The 19,955-nt window shown below is 38.4% G+C and overlaps 3 protein-coding genes across 4 annotated transcripts in view; all 3 read left to right on the top strand.

Annotated features, from left to right (window-relative positions):
* Positions 1–3,241, top strand: part of LOC131962084 (E3 ubiquitin-protein ligase TRIM35-like) — a 3,270-nt gene extending 29 nt beyond the window's left edge. Inside the window, exon 1 of the mRNA XM_059327044.1 lies at positions 1–3,241. This exon is cut by the window's left edge and continues 29 nt beyond it. Coding sequence (XP_059183027.1) covers positions 912–2,315 — 1,404 coding nt within the window. The 5' untranslated portion in view covers positions 1–911 and the 3' untranslated portion in view covers positions 2,316–3,241.
* LOC131962081 (uncharacterized) overlaps positions 1–19,955 on the top strand; it is a 185,549-nt gene that overhangs the window by 126,582 nt on the left and 39,012 nt on the right. For both annotated transcript variants that reach the window (XM_059327039.1, XM_059327038.1), the window contains 9 exons: positions 7,869–7,979; positions 9,018–9,125; positions 10,228–10,338; positions 11,726–11,836; positions 13,461–13,571; positions 14,782–14,892; positions 17,567–17,677; positions 17,754–17,864; positions 19,024–19,131. In XM_059327039.1, the coding sequence (XP_059183022.1) occupies positions 7,869–7,979; positions 9,018–9,125; positions 10,228–10,338; positions 11,726–11,836; positions 13,461–13,571; positions 14,782–14,892; positions 17,567–17,677; positions 17,754–17,864; positions 19,024–19,131 (993 nt within the window). The remainder of the gene's footprint in view (positions 1–7,868; positions 7,980–9,017; positions 9,126–10,227; positions 10,339–11,725; positions 11,837–13,460; positions 13,572–14,781; positions 14,893–17,566; positions 17,678–17,753; positions 17,865–19,023; positions 19,132–19,955) is intronic.
* LOC131962083 (nuclear factor 7, brain-like) lies at positions 3,343–7,816 on the top strand. Its single transcript, XM_059327043.1, has one exon. The coding sequence runs from the start codon at positions 4,181–4,183 to the stop codon at positions 5,585–5,587; it is 1,407 nt and encodes a 468-aa protein (XP_059183026.1). The 5' UTR covers positions 3,343–4,180; the 3' UTR covers positions 5,588–7,816.

Consider the following 19,955-nt stretch of genomic DNA (forward strand, 5'->3'; position numbering starts at 1 on the left):
ATTTTTGAACACTCAAGAATGCATAAAAATCCTCAAAATCCGTCCAAAATACCACATTTAGACAGCAAGACTTCAAAAACACGAGAAACAAAATCCATACTGTGGTTTGGTTTCAAAAACTTTCAACATTTTGTAGATTTCTGAATTTTTTGGTGTCTCAGCTTTCCAGTCAGACTGATTTATGCAGCTCACAGATTGTTTAGGGACCCTCAGTAAGTACAGATAAACACATACAACAGGACACAGAAACACATTTCACTGCATGTTACAGCACGTCTGTAAAGAGACTCAGAACTTGTTTACATTCAGATATCTGCAGGTCAGTTATTAACCAGTTTGGAATGAGACTCAACCTGATAAACTGTTGTTTTGTGCTGAATCCACAAGAGTCTCAGCTTTCCAGTCAGACAGATTTATGCAGCTCACAGACTGTTTAGGGACCCAGGATGCACAAAGATTCACACACAAGAGGACTCAATAACACATTTACTGCATGTTACAGCATGTCTGTAGATATTTCTGTCAGATATCTGCAGCTCAGAGTTATTAACCAGTTTGTCAGCCTGATAAACTGTTGTGTTAAAGCTCCGCCCCTCAGCTGAGTCACCCGAGACAAACCAGGAAACAGGCTGTTATTCTGCCAAACGGAGACGAAGAGAAACACACACACACACACACACACACACACTCTGAGAGACGGAGGATAAGATCCAGCTTCAGACTAAAACCTCCACTTTGACTGAAAGAGGACGACTTCAGGAGGTTACTGGGAATACTGGAACAGCTCCACTTCACCAGCTGCTGAATCCACAAACTGAACGACAGTTTTACAGGAAAGTAAAGTAACTTTGAGAGAACAGGGAGTGGCTGAGCTGTTTGTCTGCTGTGTTTCAGCTTCACTCAGAGACTAAATGGCTTCCAGATTAGAGGAGGATTTCTGCTGTTCTGTCTGCCACGACATCTTTAAAGATCCTGTTCTTCTGTCATGCAGCCACAGCTTTTGTAAAGACTGTCTGCAGAGCTGGTGGACGGGGAAACCAACCAGAGAGTGTCCGATGTGTAAGAGAAGATCTTCGAGGAGTGATCCACCCTGTAACCTGGTGTTGAAGAACCTGTGTGAGAGTTTCTTACAGGAGAGAGATCAGAGAGCTTCAGAGGCTCTCTGCAGTCTGCACTCTGAGAAACTCAAACTCTTCTGTCTGGACCATCAGCAGCCAGTGTGTGTCGTCTGCAGTCACTCAAAAGAACACTCCAACCACAGATTCAGACCCATCGATGAAGCTGCACAACAACTCAAGGAGGAACTTCAGGAAACTCTGAAGCCTTTAAAGAAGAAGTTAGAGGTTTATGAACGAGTTAAAGTGGAGTTTGATGAAACAGCAGAACACATTCAGGACCAGGCCCGATGCACAGAGACGCAGATTAAGGAGCAGTTTAAGAAGCTTCACCAGTTTCTAGAAGAGGAAGAGCAGGCCAGGATGGCTGCACTGAGGGAGGAAGAGGAGCAGAAGAGTCAGATGATGAAGGAGAAGATGGAGGCTCTGAGCAGAGAGATAGCAGCTCTTTCAGACACAGTCAGAGCCACAGAGGACCAGCTGAGAGCTGAACACGTCTCATTCCTGCAAAACTACAAGGCTGCAGTGGAAAGAGTCCAGCAGCGCCCCCTGCTGGAGGCTCCACAGCTGCCCTCAGGAGCTCTGATAGACCAGGCCAAACACCTGGGCAACCTGGCCTTCAACATCTGGAACAAGATGAAGGACATGGTCTCCTACAGGCCTGTCATCCTGGACCCAAACACTGCTGGTACATTACTCATCCTGTCTGAAGATCTGACCAGTCTGAGAGAAGCAGAAGAGGAACAGCAGCTTCCTGATAATCCAGAGAGGATTGGTGATTATTCTGTTCTGGGCTCTGAGGGCTTTAACTCAGGGACTCACAGCTGGGAGGTCCAGGTTGGAGACAATACATACTGGGGACTGGGTGTGTTAGCAGAGTCTTTCTGGAGGAGAGGAGCCAGGGGGTCTGGATTATGGAGAATAGATTTATGTGGAGATGATTACTACTCATTTTCACCATCAGAGGATAGAACTGCTCTCGTAGTGCAGAAGAAGCCTCAGAGGATCAGAGTGAATCTGGACTGGAACAGAGGAAAGCTGTCGTTCTCTGATGCTGACACTAACACACACATACACACCTTCACACACACTTTCACTGAGAGGATGTTTCCATATTTTTACAATGGGGATGATTGGGATCATCTCCCACTGCAGGTTTTACCAGTGAAGGTCTCTGTGGCTGCAGGACAACAGAAATAGACGATGTTTGTTTCTCCGTCAGTGAGAGGAAATGATGTCATGATGATGTAACAACTCAGATCAAAGAGCTGTCAATCACTCTGTGACTGGCAGGCGTCTCTGTGGTTTCCTGTTTGATTATTGATCAAATCTTTAAAGTGAATTCTCTGTAAAACTTGATTCTCATTGATTGGTTTTTTCTTTTTTTGGTGTTTGAGAGTTATATAAACAAAAATACCGTCAAATAACAGAAAACAACACGTTATTCAAAGATGATTAATTAAAAAATACAAATAATAAACAGTTAATATCTGTTTTTAAAATATGTATGTCTGTTGAATAACTAAAGTGTTTTTTACTTTAATTCGACAGTAAGTTTTGCTGAGGCTTTTTATTTCTTTTTACATTTTTTTTTAATGTTAAATTTCAAGTTTTACTTTAAGAAAACCAAAAGTTTCCTTAATCTTAAACTCAATTACACACAATATAATGTGTATTTTTATAAAGAATTTACTGTCATTTAACATTCAAGACCATAAAGCAATTGAAAAATACTGTAAAAACAAAACAAAATTCTGTCCCATTGTTGTAATTTACAGATTTTTTTAACTTCCATGTTCTGGTTAATATTTGCAATTATAGTAATTAACTTTATGGCACTTTATTTGCACTGTTTCATGGGCTGCATTATTGGGCTTTTATTGTGAAGGGTGGGGCAGGTTTGTGACAGTAATCCCTCATTCAGACTCCAAGAGAGGAAAATCCATGCTGTGATCTGGTTTCAGAAACTTTTGACATTTAGTAGATTTGTGTATTTTCTGCGATTGTATGGCAGCACTTGTGTTGTGTTTCCTGCTGAGAAACCCGCTTATTTTCAATAAAGTGTGATACTATATTAAGTCCATTTCATGATCAGTTTGTTCCATAAGTTGTTGGAACAATTTCCAGGTTTATACCATTTGTTACACAGATTTGGGGCTGAAGCAAGAATATGTTAAAAATGGTCAAAAACCCTCCAGAATATCACATTAAGACACCAAGACATTTAGGAACACCAGAAACAAAATCCATGCTGTGGTTTGGTTTAAAAAACTTAAAACATTTTGTAGATTTCTGAATTTTTTGGTGTCTCAGCTTTCCAGTCAGACCGATTTATGCAGCTCACAGACTGTTTAGGGACCCTCAGTAAGTACAGATAAACACATACAACAGGACACAGTAAACATTTCACTGCATGTTACAGCACGTCTGTAAAGAGACTCAGAACTTGTTTACATTCAGATATCTGCAGGTTAGTTAGTAACCAGTTTGGAATGAGACTCAGCCTGATAAACTGTTGTGTTGTGCTGAATCCACAAGAGTCTCAGCTTTCCAGTCAGACAGATTTATGCAGCTCACAGACTGTTTAGGGACCCCAGGATGCACAAAGATTCACACACAAGAGGACTCAATAACACATTTACTGCATGTTACAGCATGTCTGTAGATATTTCTGTCAGATATCTGCAGCTCAGAGTTATGAACCAGTTTGTAATGAGACTCAGCCTGATAAACTGTTGTGTTAAAGCTCCGCCCCTCAGCTGAGTCACCCGAGACAAACCAGGAAACAGGCTGTTATTCTGCCAAACGGAGACGAAGAGACACACACACACACACACACACTCTGAGAGACGGAGGATAAGATTCAGCTTCAGACTAAAACCTCCACTTTGACTGAAAGAGGACGACTTCAGGAGATTACTGGGAATACTGGAACAGCTCCACTTCACCAGCTGCTGAATCCACAAACTGAACGACAGTTTTACAGGAAAGTAAAGCAATTTTGAGAGAACAGGGAGTGGCTGAGCTGTTTGTCTGCTGTGTTTTCAGCTTCACTCAGAGACTAAATGGCTTCCAGATTAGAGGAGGATTTCTGCTGTTCTGTCTGCCACGACATCTTTAAAGATCCTGTTCTTCTGTCATGCAGCCACAGCTTCTGTAAAGACTGTCTGCAGAGCTGGTGGACGGGGAAACCAACCAGAGAGTGTCCGGTTTGTAAGAGAAGATCTTCGATGAGTGATCCACCCTGTAACCTGGTGTTGAAGAAGCTGTGTGAGAGTTTCTTACAGGAGAGAGATCAGAGAGCTTCAGAGGCTCTCTGCAGTCTGCACTCTGAGAAACTCAAACTCTTCTGTCTGGACCATCAGCAGCCAGTGTGTGTCGTCTGCAGAGACTCAAAAGAACACACCAACCACAGATTCAGACCCATCGATGAAGCTGCACAACAACTCAAGGAGGAACTTCAGGAAACTCTGGAGCCTTTAAAGGAGAAGTTAAAGGTTTATGAACGAGTTAAAGTGAAGTTTGATCGAACAGCAGGACACATTCAGGACCAGGCCCGACGCACAGAGACGCAGATTAAGGAGCAGTTTAAGAAGCTTCACCAGTTTCTGGAAGAGGAAGAGGAGGCCAGGATGGCTGCACTGAGGGAGGAAGAGGAGCAGAAGAGTCAGATGATGAAGGAGAAGATGGAGGCTCTGAGCAGAGAGATAGCAGCTCTTTCAGACACAGTCAGAGCCACAGAGGACCAGCTGAGAGCTGAACACGTCTCATTCCTGCAAAACTACAAGGCTGCAGTGGAAAGAGTCCAGCAGCGCCTCCTGCTGGAGGCTCCACAGCTGCCCTCAGGAGCTCTGATAGACCAGGCCAAACACCTGGGCAACCTGGCCTTCAACATCTGGAACAAGATGAAGGACATGGTCTCCTACAGTCCTGTCATTCTGGACCCAAACACTGCGAATCCAGACCTCATCCTGTCTGAAGATCTGACCAGTCTGAGAGCAGGAGATAAGGAACAGCAGCTTCCTGATAATCCAGAGAGGATTGGTCGGTGGTACTCTGTTGTGGGCTCTGAGGGCTTTAACTCAGGGACTCACAGCTGGAAGGTCCAGGTTGGAGACAATACATGGTGGGAACTGGGTGTGTTAGCAGAGTCTGTCCAGAGGAGAGAAGCCAGGGGGTCTGGATTATGCAGAATATATTTATGTGGAGATGATTACTACTCATGGTCAGCATCAGATGATAGAACTGAACTCGTAGTGCAGGAGAAGCCTCAGAGGATCAGAGTGAATCTGGACTGGAACAGAGGAAAGCTGTCGTTCTCTGATGCTGACACTAACACACACATACACACCTTCACACACACTTTCACTGAGAGGATGTTTCCATATTTTTACAATGGGGATGATGAGGATCATCTCCCACTGCAGGTTTTACCAGTGAAGGTCTCTGTGGCTGCAGGACAACAGAAATAGACGATGTTTGTTTCTCCGTCAGTGAGAGGAAATGATGTCATGATGATGTAACAACTCAGATCAAAGAGCTGTCAATCACTCTGTGACTGGCAGGCGTCTCTGTGGTTTCCTGTTTGATTATTGATCAAATCTTTAAACTGAATTTCCTGCTAAACTTGATTCTCATTGATTGTTTTGTTTTTTTCTTTTATTGGTGTTTGAGAGTTATATAGAAAAAATACCGTCAAATAACAGAAAACAACACGTTATTTAAAGATAATTAATTAAAAAATACAAATAATAAACAGTTAATATCTGTATTTTAAATATGTATATCTGTTGAATAACAAGTGTTTTTTACTTTAATTCGACAGTAAGTTTTGCTGAGGCTTTTTATTTCTTTTTACATTTTTTTTATGTTAAATTTCAAGTTTTACTGTAAGAAAACCAAAAGTTTCCTTAATCTTAATATCAATTACACGCAATATAATGTGTATTTTTTATAAAGAATTTACTGTCATTTAACATTCAAGACAATTGAAAAATACTGTAAAAACAAAAAAACAAAACAAAATTCTGTCCCATTGTTGTAATTTACAGATTTTTTAACTTCCATGTTCTGGTTAATATTTGTAATTATAGTAATTAACGTTGTGGCACTTTATTTGCACTGTTTCATGCATTATTGGGCTTTTATTGTGAAGGGTGGGGCAGGTTTGTGACAGTAATCCCTCATTCAGACTCCAAGAGGGAAAATCCATGCTGTGATCTGGTTTCAGAAACTTTTGACATTTAGTAGATTTGTGTATTTTCCGCGATTGTATGGCAGCACTTGTGTTGTGTTTCCTGCTGAGAAACCCGCTTATTTTCAATAAAGTGTGATACTATATTAAGTCCATTTCATGATCAGTTTGTTCCATAAGTTGTTGGAACAATGTCCAGGTTTATACCAATAGTTACACAGATTTGGTGCTGAATTTTCCAATATTTCTACTCAAGAATATGTTAAAAATGCTCAAAAACTTTCCAGAATATCACATTAAGACACCAAGATTAACTCTTAAAACAAGATAAATTATCTAACACTTCTCAATCTAAAGGGTTTTTTTTATCTTGGTAAGAAAAAAACATTTTGCAGTGCAGAGCTAATTTCTTAATTTAAATGCTCAACATGCTTATTTCTAGATTTAATAATCTTAATTTAAGAAATCTTGTCATGTGAAATTATCTGTCCATGCAGCAAGATCATGTTTTTATCTTGTTTTTAGACACACCTTTTTTGTAGTGTGGCCTTGAACGACATAATGCACCCCCAAAATTTCAGATTTAAAAAAGAAAATGCTTCTAAGCAGACGATGCTACAGAGCTTTTCCAGTGTTTTTTCTTTTTGAAGGCGAAAAAGATGTTACTCTTGCCAAAAATAACAACTCTTGGGGATACAAAGTTACTCAAATGTGTCCAAACCTCATCAAGAGGAGTCACAGAATTGCAGCCTAGAACCAAGGTTATTATAGGGAACGAAAACTAACAAAATAATGAAAACTAGAATTGAAAAAAACATTTTCGTTAACTGAAATTGAAATAAAAACGATAACTAACTGGAACTGTATTTTGTGGTTACAAAACTAACTAAAACTAACTAAAATGATAGTAAAAATGTCCTTCGTTTTCATCTTTGTCAACTTTTTTCATACGTAAACCTTTTTGGTTGATATGAAATCTATTTCATCTATCTGGTTTTATGACTTAATAAACTTATTGGGGCTGAGATGGATCAGACAAAGGCAATAAAGGACACATTTATTGTGACTTTTTTTAATCTGGCACACAACAAATACCCCATTACAAAACAACTAAAACTAATAAAAACTAAACTAAAACTAGCAAACTCGCTAAAACTAAAACTAAAACTAAAACTAAATAAATTTGAAAACAAGAAAATTAATAAAACTAATGAAAAATCCTAAACTATTATAACCTTGTTCAGGATGCAGCAGCAGAGCTTCACTGTGTCTCTAATAAAAACTAAACTAAAACTAAGCATTTTCCAAAAAATAAAAACGAATTAAAACTGTCAAACTCACTCTAAAAACTCTTTAAAACTAACTGAATTTGAAAACAAAAAAATCACAACGAAATTAAAACTAAAACTAATGAAAAATCCAAAACTATTATAACTTTGCCTAGAACGTAACCGATCTTCGTCTGATGTTTTCAGTGTAAAACTCACTGTGTTGCACTCATTGTGTTCAGAGAGAAACGTGTCCTGAGTCAGTTTGTGTCTGTCTCTTCTGTGCTGCAGCTGAAATATAAGCAGGGACACAAGAAGGAGGCGTCCTCGTCCCTCTACCACCTCCTCCCTGAGACGGCAGAGATGCATTTCGCCAAACAGATGTCGGAGATCCAGAGCGAGGTGCCGTGACACGTGAAACACTCACATCTTTTCATTGAAGTGCAGGTTTCTCCCTGTTTACAGTTATTGTCTCTCCTCTTTAAGTAATTTAGTTTTTTTTCTGTCATTTTGTGTCTTTTTTGGGTGATTTTGTGTCTTTTTAAAATAATCTTGTGTCTTTATTGGTCATTTTGTGTATTTTTTAGTAATTTTGTTTATTTTTTAAGTAATTTTGTTTTTTTTCTGTCATTTTGTGTCTTTTTTAAATAATTTTGTGTCTTTTTTTGGTAATTTTGTGTATTTTTTTTGTCATTTTGTGTCTTGTTTTGGTCATTTTGTGTCTTTTTTGGGTGATTTTGTGTCTTTTTAAAGTAATTTTGTGTATTTTTTTTTGTCATTTTATGTCTTTTTTAGTCATTTTGTGTCTTTTTTTAAGTAATTTAGGTTTTTTTCTGTCATTTTGTGTCTTTTTTTAAGTAATTTAGGTTTTTTTCTGTCATTTTGTGTCTTTTTTGGGTGATTTTGTGTCTTTTTAAAATAATTTTGTGTCTTTTTTGGTCATTTTGTGTATTTTTTAGTCATTTTGTTTCTTTTTTAAGTAATTTCGTTTTTTTCTCCTGTCATTTTGTGTCTTTTTTAAATAATTTTGTGTCTTTTTTGGTAATTCTGTGTATTTTTTTGGTCATTTTGTGTATTTTTTTTTTTTAGTCATTTTGTGTCTTTTTTTAGTCATTTTGTGTCTTTTTTGGTCATTTTGTGTCTTTTTTTAAGTAATTTAGTTTTTGTCTGTCGTTTTGTGTCTTTTTTTTGTAATAGTTTAGAACTCCTAAAAGTGTAATACCATCACTGTTGGTATGGTTCAGTGAAATCTCCCCCTTTTAGTATGTAAATACTCATCTAAAATATACAACTTACAACAGATGTAAGATACTGGAAAAGCTTGAAAATTGACCTTGAAAGTCCTTGAAAAATGCTTGAATTTGACCACTGCTAAACTGTACAAAACCCTGAAGAAGGAGTAATATATTGAATCATCCTTCTTTTGCTTTTTCTTCCAAGACAAAGTACAAGAAGGACAAAGAGGATCTGGCCAACACTCTGTTCTCTCTGCTGCCTGAAACTCTGGAGACTCAGTTTGTGAAGGAGATGGCTGAGACACACAGCGAGGTGAGGAGGACATTATTGATCTCTATTGATCTGAAAGGACCTTTTGATATGATGTATGAGGACATGATGCTGCTGAAGATGTTCAGAGACGACAGGAGGACCAACAGGTGCTGTTGTTGTTTTAGATTTAACTACGGAGCACACGCACACACACACACACACACACACACAAAGACGTAAAATGAACAAAAAACATGTAAAATTTACAAAAAAAGTCAGACACACTCAGTCACACAAACACACATATACAAACGCACACACACACACACACACAAACCTACATAAAGCACACAAACACGCACACACACACCCATACACACACGATCACAAACACACATACAGAAACACACACACACAAACACAGACACACACACATACCCACATACACACGCACATACAAACACACAAACATACATACACATAGCACACAAACACGCACACACACACAAACCTACACATAGCACACACACACACATTTACAGACAAACACACACACACACACACACACACACACACACACTCACATACAAGCACACACACAAACACACAAACATACATACATATAGCACACAAACACGCACACGCACGCAAAACTACACATAGCACACACACACACACACACACACACATTCACACAGACCCTTACACATAAACACACTCATAGACACACACACACACACACACACACATACAAACACACAAAAAGACATAAAATGAACAAAAAAGATGTAAAATTTACAAAAAAGTCACACACACACACACACTCACTCACAAACAATCAAATACACAAACGCACACACACACACACATACAAACACACACACACAAACAGGGCGAATAGCTGTCTTCCTATTGGTCCACAGCTGATAAATCCAGCTGATGATGTCATATGATGGTCGCCGTGTCAACAGCCAATAGGAAGCTGGCTGATAACAGTCAGGAGGAGACAGAGAGCTGCTGGGACACTTTCTGGATTCTGGTAGTAAAAGGACAGACTGAAGGTTAGTTTAGTGCTTTAGAGTGACTGTAGAAGAAGAAGTGGTTGTTTACTCCGTGTGTGTGTGTGTGTGTGTGTGTGTGTGTGTGTGTGTGTGTGTCTCAGGTGAAGTATAAGCAGGCTGGGAAGCTTCAGGCGTCCTCGTCCCTCTACTCCAAACTGGCTGAGACTCTGGAGACCAAACGGGTCAGAGAGGTGACGGAGCTGCAGAGTGAAGTGAGTCTCTCTTTTTATTTTATTTTATTCAAATTCAAATGAGACTTTATTGACTTTAAGAAGCAGCGTGAAGCGAACAAAGCAGCTCAGTGTGTCAGTTATTCACACACAGACACACAGGTTCCATAGTTTTGGGTTTATTTGGTCAGATTTTTTAGTATTCTGGTTCAGCAGAAGTACATTTTTAACTTTGTTTTACTTTCTTTGTGGTGGGGGAAAGTATTCAGATCCTTTACTGCAGTAAAAGTACTGATACACTGTGAAAATACTCCACTACAGTAAAAGTCCTGCATTCAAAACTTACTTAAAGAACAAAAGTTTCAGCATCAAAACGAGCTTAAAGTATCAAAAGTAAAAGAACTTGATTGTTTAATATATTCCAAATATATTATTACATTATTATTATTATTATTATAGTGTTTTATTTTGAAAAGATAAAGCTAATTTTAACTACTTAATATACTGATATGTGCTTCAGTTTATAAAAAATAAGTTTATATTGATGAGTGTTTTTCATGTCACGTCCTGTCAGCTTAATGTAGGTTATATAATAACATAATAATATAATAATATTCTGACTTTATATGACGAGTTTGTAAACTGATTTTTTTCTTATTTTTTTATTTATTTATTTTTAATATGTAATTTCTACCTATTTATTTAATTTAAATTTAATTTACTTTTACATATGTTTTTCCTATGAAGTCAGTATTTCTTCTTTATTTTTTATTTTTTTTTATGTTTTATTACATTATTTCTACCTCTTTATTTACTTTTAAGTTTAATTTATTATTGTTTTTTTTAGAGAAGTTCAGTTTGTTTGGTGATGTCAAATTCATTATCACAATGATTTTCGTCAATAATGAGATTCATTTTTCTTTTTTTAATTATATTTATTGGGTTTGTCAGTCAAAATACAGATATAGAAAATGTCTTGAAAATAAATAAAAATGAAAAAATTCAAATAAAATAAAAAATTGTTCTGTTCTGTTATTATGCAGCTGATATTTTGAGAAACATGACATCATCTCTATGTTTTTATAAATAATTAGATTAATTTAATGAACACGATTGCTGACTGATTTGGCATTTAATGAACTATTTCCAAACTTTAAAAATGTATTTCTTTTAACAGTGGATTTACTTAAATTTGAAATATATTTTAACTGTTAATAAAATGTATATAAAAAAGCATTATTGGGTAGAATCTAGTCCCAATAAAGAGATAAATAGATAATAAATTCTAATTAAAATCCGTTTGAAATCTTCACAAACAGCAACAGCAGGGAAACGTGTGAACCAGCCCTTTAAATCATCAACTGGTTGGGTTTTATCTCTTTCAGCGTTTTTTCTCTGAGTTCATTTTAAATCTGCGTTTTTCTGACAGAAAAAGTACAAAGATGACGGGAGGAAAGAGATGACGTCGTCTCTGTACGCTCAGCTCCCTGAAACCTCCGAGACTCAGTTCGCCCGAGAGATGACGGAGTTACAGAGCGAGGTACCACACACACACACACACACACACACACACACACACAGTACTGTTAACTAAGCTGTCGATAATTGAATTTCTTTACACAGGCCCTGTAATGTAATACATTCCCGTTAATGTAAAAACCCGATAATGTAATAAAAATCTGCACTTGAGTCCATTGAAAATGTAATAAAACCTGATAATGTAATAACTTCCCCGATAATGTAATAAAGTGCATTTCCCAATAATGTAATACACTTTTTTTTAGCAATAATATAATAAAGTATAACATTAATGGGAGGTTATTACATTATCAGGTTAGCCTTCATTTCCCAAGTCCTGATAATGTAATAATTCCCCAATATTGTAATAATTTAACAGCAGACCACCCATTACTTGGGTTCAAGTGGTGATACTGTGTATCAACTCTAGCTCAAGAGCTCTAGCGCCACCAACAGGTCAAAGTTGAATCTTTATTAACTTTTGACCCGTTCATCCGTTTTTCACCAACGAGGTATCCATGACAACACGAATGCATTCGACAGCTCCTTGAAATCTAAAGGTGCTTGGTGTTATACTTTATTACATTATTGGTAAGAAGTGTATTACATTATTGGGAAATGCACTTTATTACATTATCGGGAAGTTATTACATTATCAGGTTTTATTACATTTTCAATGGACTCAAGTGCATATTTTTATTACATTATCGGGGATTTATTACATTATCAGGTTCTACAGGCCCTCAATTGGTTCCGATCATATCTTTTTTTTTTTTTTTTTAAGATTATTTTTTTGGCATTTTGTTGCTTTATTGATAGTGATAGATATAGAAAGGGGGTGATAGAGGGGAAGACATGCAGCAAAGGGAGCTCAGGCCGGATTCGAACCCGGCTCCGCTGCAGCAAGCACATGGCATACATGGTAAGCGCTCTACCGGTGTGAGCCACCGGGACGCCCCGGTTCCGATCATATCTTGCAGATAGAAAGCAGTGTGTGGTGGTCGTTGACTATAGTAGGGGTCCCTCAAGGATCCATACTTGGACCTATTTTGTTTTCTTTTTACTTTAACAATTTCTTTGATGTCTGTAAGGGTATCAATGCACAGTTGTATGCAGATGATGCAGTTATCTTCACCCCCGTGAAAAACATGACAGAGGCTGCTCAAATTCTCACAACAGCAACGGCTCATGTTCAGGACTCGCTCACTTTCTTTAAATGGTAAAAAAAAAAACAGCGTGATTTTTGCTAAAAGGCCACAAAATATTGATCATTCTGGTGTCTTTCTGGGACTCGCTTTGGTGAACGAGTTCAGATACTTCTGAGTCATCCTGGACTCGACACTCTCATTCAGGAAACACGTCAAAAAAGTGTCTAACTGTCAAATTTCAGACAGGACAGTTTGGACACTCAAAGGCTACAAACAATTTGAATACGGACACTTAAAGTTGTGACTGCTGATTTACGATACGAGTATCAAATGAGAACATGAGCTGTGTTCTGTGTGCAGTTTGATCTCTGATGTTGTTTCTGTTGTCAGATCCTTACAAACTCTTTCAGAATAAAATGAGACAGAGATTCATAAACAGTTTGAAGAAGCCTGAAACTAGAAGTAAAAGTCCTGGTGAATGTGTCTTGTTGTCTGTAGAACCGGTATAAGGAGAGCGGGAAGCGGAGCCAGACGGTCAGCGTTTACTCTCAGCTCCCAGACACCAACGAGATCCAGTTCGCCAAAGCTGTTTCTGAGATCCAGAGCGAGGTACGGAGAGACGGAACAACAATAAATTCATAAATTCTAATTTTTTTCTTATTTTTTTTTAGATTATTTTTTATTTTTATTTTTTCTAATATGTAATTTCTAACTATGTATTTACTTTTAAATTGAATTAAATTTTACATATGTCTTTCTTATGAAGTCAGTATTTTTCTTTATTTTTTAAAATTATTATTATTTTCTAATATGTCATTTCTACCTATTTATTTACTTTTGAATTAATCAAATTTTACGTATGTTTTTCTTATAAAATCACTTTTTTAATTATTATTTTTATTTATTTATTTTTAAATATGTAATATCTACTTATTTATTTACTTTTAAATTGAATTACATTTTACATATGTCTTTCTTATGAAGTCAGTATTTTTCTTTATTTTTTTATTTTTCCCCTAATATGTCATTTCTACCTATTTATTTACTTTAAAATTTAATTTAATTTTACGTATGTTTTTCTTATGAAATCACTAGTTTTTTAGTTTTTAAATTATTATTTTATTTTTATTTTTTCTAATATGTAATTTCTACCTCTTTGTTTAGTTTTTCATTTAATTTAATTTCACATATGTCTTTTTTATGACATCCGTATTTTTCTTTATTTTTTAAATACTTCTTTATTTATTCATTTATTTATTTATTTTTAATAAGTAATTTCTACTTATTTATTTACTTTTAAATTTAATTTGATTTTATGTATGTTATTTTATGAAGTCAGAATTTTGTATTCATTTTTATTTATTTAAAAAAATATTTAAATATTTTTATATGAAATTTCTACCTATTTATTTAATTTAAAATTGAATTTGATTTTACGTATGTTTTATATATGAAGTCAGAATTTTTTTAAACCATTTTTTTGTGTCTCACTTAAGATTTTTGCCACATTAAATCTATTTATATGTACATTTGTGTTGTTGTTGTTGTTTGTTAATGGCATTAACTGTGTCTGTTCAAGATAAATGAGTTTGATTAGAATCTTACGGAGTTAAACAGGAAAGTCATGCACAAGTTTGGAATATTTCATTTTATTTTGGACTAAAACAATCTGATGCAATGGGAGTATAAAAGAGATTGTAAACTAAACTTCAAAACCCAAAAATCTAATTAAATGTGACTTTTCCCTCGATCACAGTGTTTACATCAGGTGGAAGTTGTTCTACTTTGTCCAAACTGATGTTTTGTCTCTTTTTTTTAGAGTAAATATAAAGAAGCAGGGAGGAAAGAGGCGTCCAGCTCTCTGTACTCGAAGCTGCCGGAGACTCTGGACACTCAGCACGCTAAAGAGGCTTCACAGCTGCAGAGTCAGGTACACACACACACACACACACACACACACACACACACACACACACACATGCACGCACCTGCTGGAGGCCTCTGGACAATTCTACAATTCTACAATGTCATTTAGCAGACGATTTTATCCAGAGCAACGTACAGGCCCTCAATTGGTTCCGATCATATCTTGCAGATAGAAAGCAGTGTGTGGTGGTCGTCGACTATAGTAGGGGTCCCTCAAGGATCCATACTTGGACCTATTTTGTTTTCTTTTTACATTAACGATTTCTTTTATGTCTGTAAGGGTATCAATGCACAGTTGTATGCAGATGATGCAGTTATCTTCACTCCCGCGAAAAACATGACAGAGGCTGCTCAAATTCTCACAACAGCAACGGCTCATGTTCAGGACTCGCTCACTTTCTTTAAATGGTAAAAAAAAAAAAAGCGTCTGTATGATTTTTGCTAAAATGCCACAAAATATTGGTCATTCTGGTGTCTTTCTGGGAGGGGAGGAACTCGCTTTGGTGAACGAGTTCAGATACTTCTGAGTCATCCTGGACTCGACACTCTCATTCAGGAAACACGTCAAAAAAGTGTCTAACTCTGTCAAATTTCAGACAGGACAGTTTGCATTTTATCCAGAGCGACGTACAACAACTACTCTCAACTTACATGAGAGTTAATGCAAAACAAGCAAAGATGAAGTCAGTAAACAGAGTCAGAGCTGTGGTTCAGTTTGAGTCCATCAGTAAAGAGTTGGGTCTTCAGTCTCTTCTTCAAGATTGAAAAGGTTCGTTCCACCACCGGGGCACTGGAGCCGAGAGAGTTTATTGTTTTATTTGGATCCCCGTTAGCTGCAGCACAACCGCAGCTATTCTTCCTGGGGTCCCACATATAAAATACACTACATACAACGTGAATTAAAACAAACTTAAAGAGTTTACAATGGAAATAGTGAAGCAAAAAAAAAAAAAAATAAATAAATGCAATAAAACCAAGAATATAAAAGATAGCAAAGCTTCAAAATCAGGATCTTTTATGCATTCTACATCGTTCTATTGTAGAATTTCATTCTACATCTTCATGTTTAATATCCATTACTGAAAGATTTCCTACATAGTTTAATACACTGTTCCTCTTCCTCCTCCTCCTCCTCCTCCCTCCTCCTCCTCCTCCTCCTCCTCCTCCTCCTCCTCCTCCTCCTCATCCTCCTCCTCATCCTCCTCCTCCTCTCTCCCTCCTCCTCCTCTCTCCTCCTTCTCCTCATCTCTCTCCTCCTCCTCTCTCTCTCTCCCTCCTCCTCCTCCTCTTCCTCCTCCTCCTCTCTCCCTCCTCCTCCTCTCTCTCCTCCTCCTCCTCCTCTTCCTCCTCTCTCCCTCCTCCTCCTCTCTCCTCCTCCTCCTGCTCTTCCTTCTCCTCCTCTCCTCCTCCTCCTCCTCCTCCTCCTCATCCTCCTCCTCCTCTCTCCCTCCTCCTCCTCTCTCCTCCTTCTCCTCATCTCTCTCCTCCTCCTCTCTCTCTCTCCCTCCTCCTCCTCCTCTTCCTCCTCCTCCTCTCTCCACCTCCTCCTCTCTCTCCTCCTCCTCCTCCTCTTCCTCCTCTCTCCCTCCTCCTCCTCTCCTCCTCCTCCTCCTCCTCCTCCTCCTCCTCCTCCTCCTCCTCCTCCTCCTCCTCCTCCTCCCTCTCTCCCTCCTCCTCCTCTCTCCTCCTTCTCCTCATCTCTCTCCTCCTCCTCTCTCTCTCCTCCTCCCTCCTCCTCCTCTTCTCCTCCTCCTCTCTCCCTCCTCCTCCTCTTCTCCTCCTCCTCCTCCTCTTCCTCCTCTCTCCCTCCTCCTCCTCTCTCCCTCCCTCCTCCTCTCTCTCCTCCTCCTCCTCCTCTTCCTCCTCTCTCCCTCCTCCTCCTCTCTCCTCCTCCTCCTGCTCTTCCTTCTCCTCCTCCTCTCTCTCTCTCTCCTCCTTCTCCTCATCCCTCTCCTCCTCCTCCTCCTCCTCCTCCTCTCTCTCCCTCCTCCTCCTCTCTCCTCCTTCTCCTCATCTCTCTCCTCCTCCTCTCTCTCTCTCCCTCCTCTTCCTCCTCCTCCTCTCTCCCTCCTCCTCCTCTCTCTCCTCCTCCTCCTCCTGCTCTTCCTCCTCTCTCCCTCCTCCTCCTCCTCCTCCTGCTCTTCCTTCTCCTCCTCCTCTCTCTCTCTCCTCCTCTTCCTCCTCCTCCTCTTCCTCCTCTCTCTCTCTCTCCTCCTCCTCCTCCTCCTCTCCCTCCTCCTCCTCTCTCTCCTCCTCCTCCTCTCTCTCTCTCTCCTCCTCTTCCTCCTCTCTCCCTCCTCCTCCTCCTCTTCCTCTTCCTCCTCTCTCCCTCCTCCTCCTCTCCTCCTTCTCCTCCTCTTCCCTCCTCTCTCTCCTCCTCCTCCTCTCTCCCTCCTCCTCATCTCTCCTCCTTCTCCTCCTCTTCCTCCTCTCTCTCCTCCTCCTCCTCTTCCTCCTCTCTCTCCTCCTCCTCCTCTTCCTCCTCCTCTCTCCTCCTTCTCTCTCCTCCTCCTCCTCCTCTCTCTCTCTCTCTCCTACTCCTCCTCTTTCTCCTCTCTCTCCTCCTCCTCCCTCTCCTCCTCCTTCTCCTCCTCCTCCCGTATGAAAGCTAGAGAGTCAAATCCATATTAAACAGAGTCTACTGTAATAGGAGCACTAACTCCTGAGTGTGTGTGCAGGTGAAGTATAAGGAGGAGAGCAGAAAGGAGGCGCGCGGCTCCTTGTACCACCAGCTGCCTGAGACCACAGAGACCCAGCTGGCTAAAGAGCTGAGAGACGTTTACAGCCAGGTGAGACACGTTGTCTGAGCGAGGAGGAGTCAAAGAGTCTGTGCGGGGTCTCTCACCTCTGTGTGCTCCTCCTCAGGTGAAGTACAAAGAGGAGGGCAGGAAGGAGGTCAGCAGGAACCTGTACTCGCTGCTCCCCGAGACCGCAGACACACACTTCGCCAAGCAGATGTCGGAAATACAGAGTGAGGTGAGGACCCTGAACGCCTCACACAGGCGCTCTGCAGCTGCATCGCTTTGTTTTCTTATGATATTCTCATAATCACCAGAGCTAGAAATTAAATTAGAGAATGTGTTTTACAAGAGGCAGGGCTGGTACGGGTGCTTGAAATCCTTGAAAATGCTTGAATTTAAATGTTGTATTTTCAAGGTTTAAAAAGTGATTTGATTTAGGATAAAGTGCTTGTAAATGCCTGAAATTCTTCCTGTATTTCTCTTGTATCTGACTATATCCATCTATAGACTATAGATAATCACATGTTCAATGTAAAAAATAATGAGTAGCCTATCTGAAATGAAGAGCGTTCCTCCTAAAAGTGTAATACATTGCTGTTGGTATGGTTCAGTGAAATCTCCCCCTTTTAGTATGTAAGTACTCATCTTTTTTCTTTTTTGGTCATTTTGTATCTTTTTTGGGTGATTTTGTGTCTTTTTTAAAAATAATTTTGTGTCTTTTTTAAATAATTTTGTGTCTTTTTTTGTCATTTTGTTTCTTTATTGGGTGATTTTGTGTCTTTTTTAAATAATTTTGTGTCTTTTTTGTTAATTCTGTGTATTTTCTTAGTAATTTTGTGTCTTTTTTTTGGTAATTCTGTGTCTGTTTTAAGTGATTTAGTTTTTTTCTGTCATTTTGTGTGTTTTTTGGGTGATTTTGTGTCTTTTTAAAATAATTTTGTGTGTTTTTTGGTAATTGTGTGTATTTTTGGTAGTTTTGTGTCTTTTTTAAATAATTTTGTGTCTTTTTTGGTCATTTTGTGTATTTCTGTGTATTTTTTGGTCATTTTGTGTCTTTTTTAAATAATTTTGTGTCTTTTTTGGTAATTCTGTGTCTTTTTTTGGTCATTTTGTGTCTTTTTTGGTAATTCTGTGTCTTTTTTTAGTAATAGTTTAGTACTCCTAAAAGTGTAACACCATCACTGTTGGTATGATTAAGTGAAATCTCCCCCTTTTTGTCTGTAAGTACTCATCTAAAACATGCAATTTACAACAGATGTAAGATACTGGAAAAGCTTGAAAATTTACCTTGAAAGTCCTTGAAAAATGCTTGAATTTGACCACTGCTAAAGTGTACAAAACCCTGAAGAAGGAGTAATATATTGAATCATCCTTCTTTTGCATTTTCTTCCAAGACAAAGTACAAGAAGGACAAAGAGGATCTGGCCAACACTCTGTTCTCTCTGCTGCCTGAAACTCTGGAGACTCAGTTTGTGAAGGAGATGGCTGAGACACACAGCGAGGTGAGGAGCTCCAACTCATCATGTTGTGTTTTATGGACACTTTTAATCTGTTGATTATTTAAACAATGAATCGATTAGTTGTTTGGTCAATAAAATGTATAAAAATATCAATCAGCATTTCCCAAACCACAAGATGACGTCCTCAAATCTCTTGTTTTGTCCACAAACCAAAGAGATATTCAGTTTATTGTCATAAAGGAACAAAGAAACCAGAAATATTCACATTGAAGAAGCTGAAACCAGAGAATTTGGACTTCATGTCTTTTTTTTAGGAATTTTGTGTCTTTCTTTTGGTCATTTTGTGTCTTTTTTAGGTCATTTTGTGTCTTTTTTGGTCATTTTTGGTCAAAATAGTTGACGTTTAATTTAATAATCGTTTATTGTTCGATTCATTGAATAATTGTTCCGATAATTGAATAATTTATGCAGCTCTAGATGTTACACATGCCCTTATTCTCGCGATATAGCCTATTTTTAGACTTTTCTATAGTGATTTTTTAAATTTAAATAAATGAATAAACGTCTAATGTAGCCCTTATTTAGTTGTTTTTGTCCCACTAATGAATTTAATGCTGACTCATCTATATTTAACACATTAGATTTCTTACATCCCTTAAAATCAAGAGGGCTTCGCGACCCCCCGTGGATCTTTGGCGGCCCCCTGGGGGGGTCGGGACCCCCCTGTTGGCAACCACTGCTTTAAATCACCAAATCGGACAAAAAGACTCAAACCAAGAGTGAATATATCTATCACATGATGTAAAATAGCACATTTGTAGTTGAGGAATGAGCGTACGTCAGTGATGTGTGTGTGCTGCGTCTCA

Source organism: Centropristis striata, chromosome 23 (genome assembly GCF_030273125.1).
Source record: "Centropristis striata isolate RG_2023a ecotype Rhode Island chromosome 23, C.striata_1.0, whole genome shotgun sequence".
NCBI classification, from domain to species: Eukaryota; Metazoa; Chordata; class Actinopteri; order Perciformes; family Serranidae; genus Centropristis; species Centropristis striata.

Bases quoted from the DNA above. Each gene is read 5' to 3' on its own strand.
- LOC131962083 (XM_059327043.1), top strand. From the start codon at position 4,181: ATGGCTTCCAGATTAGAGGAGGATTTCTGCTGTTCTGTCTGCCACGAC.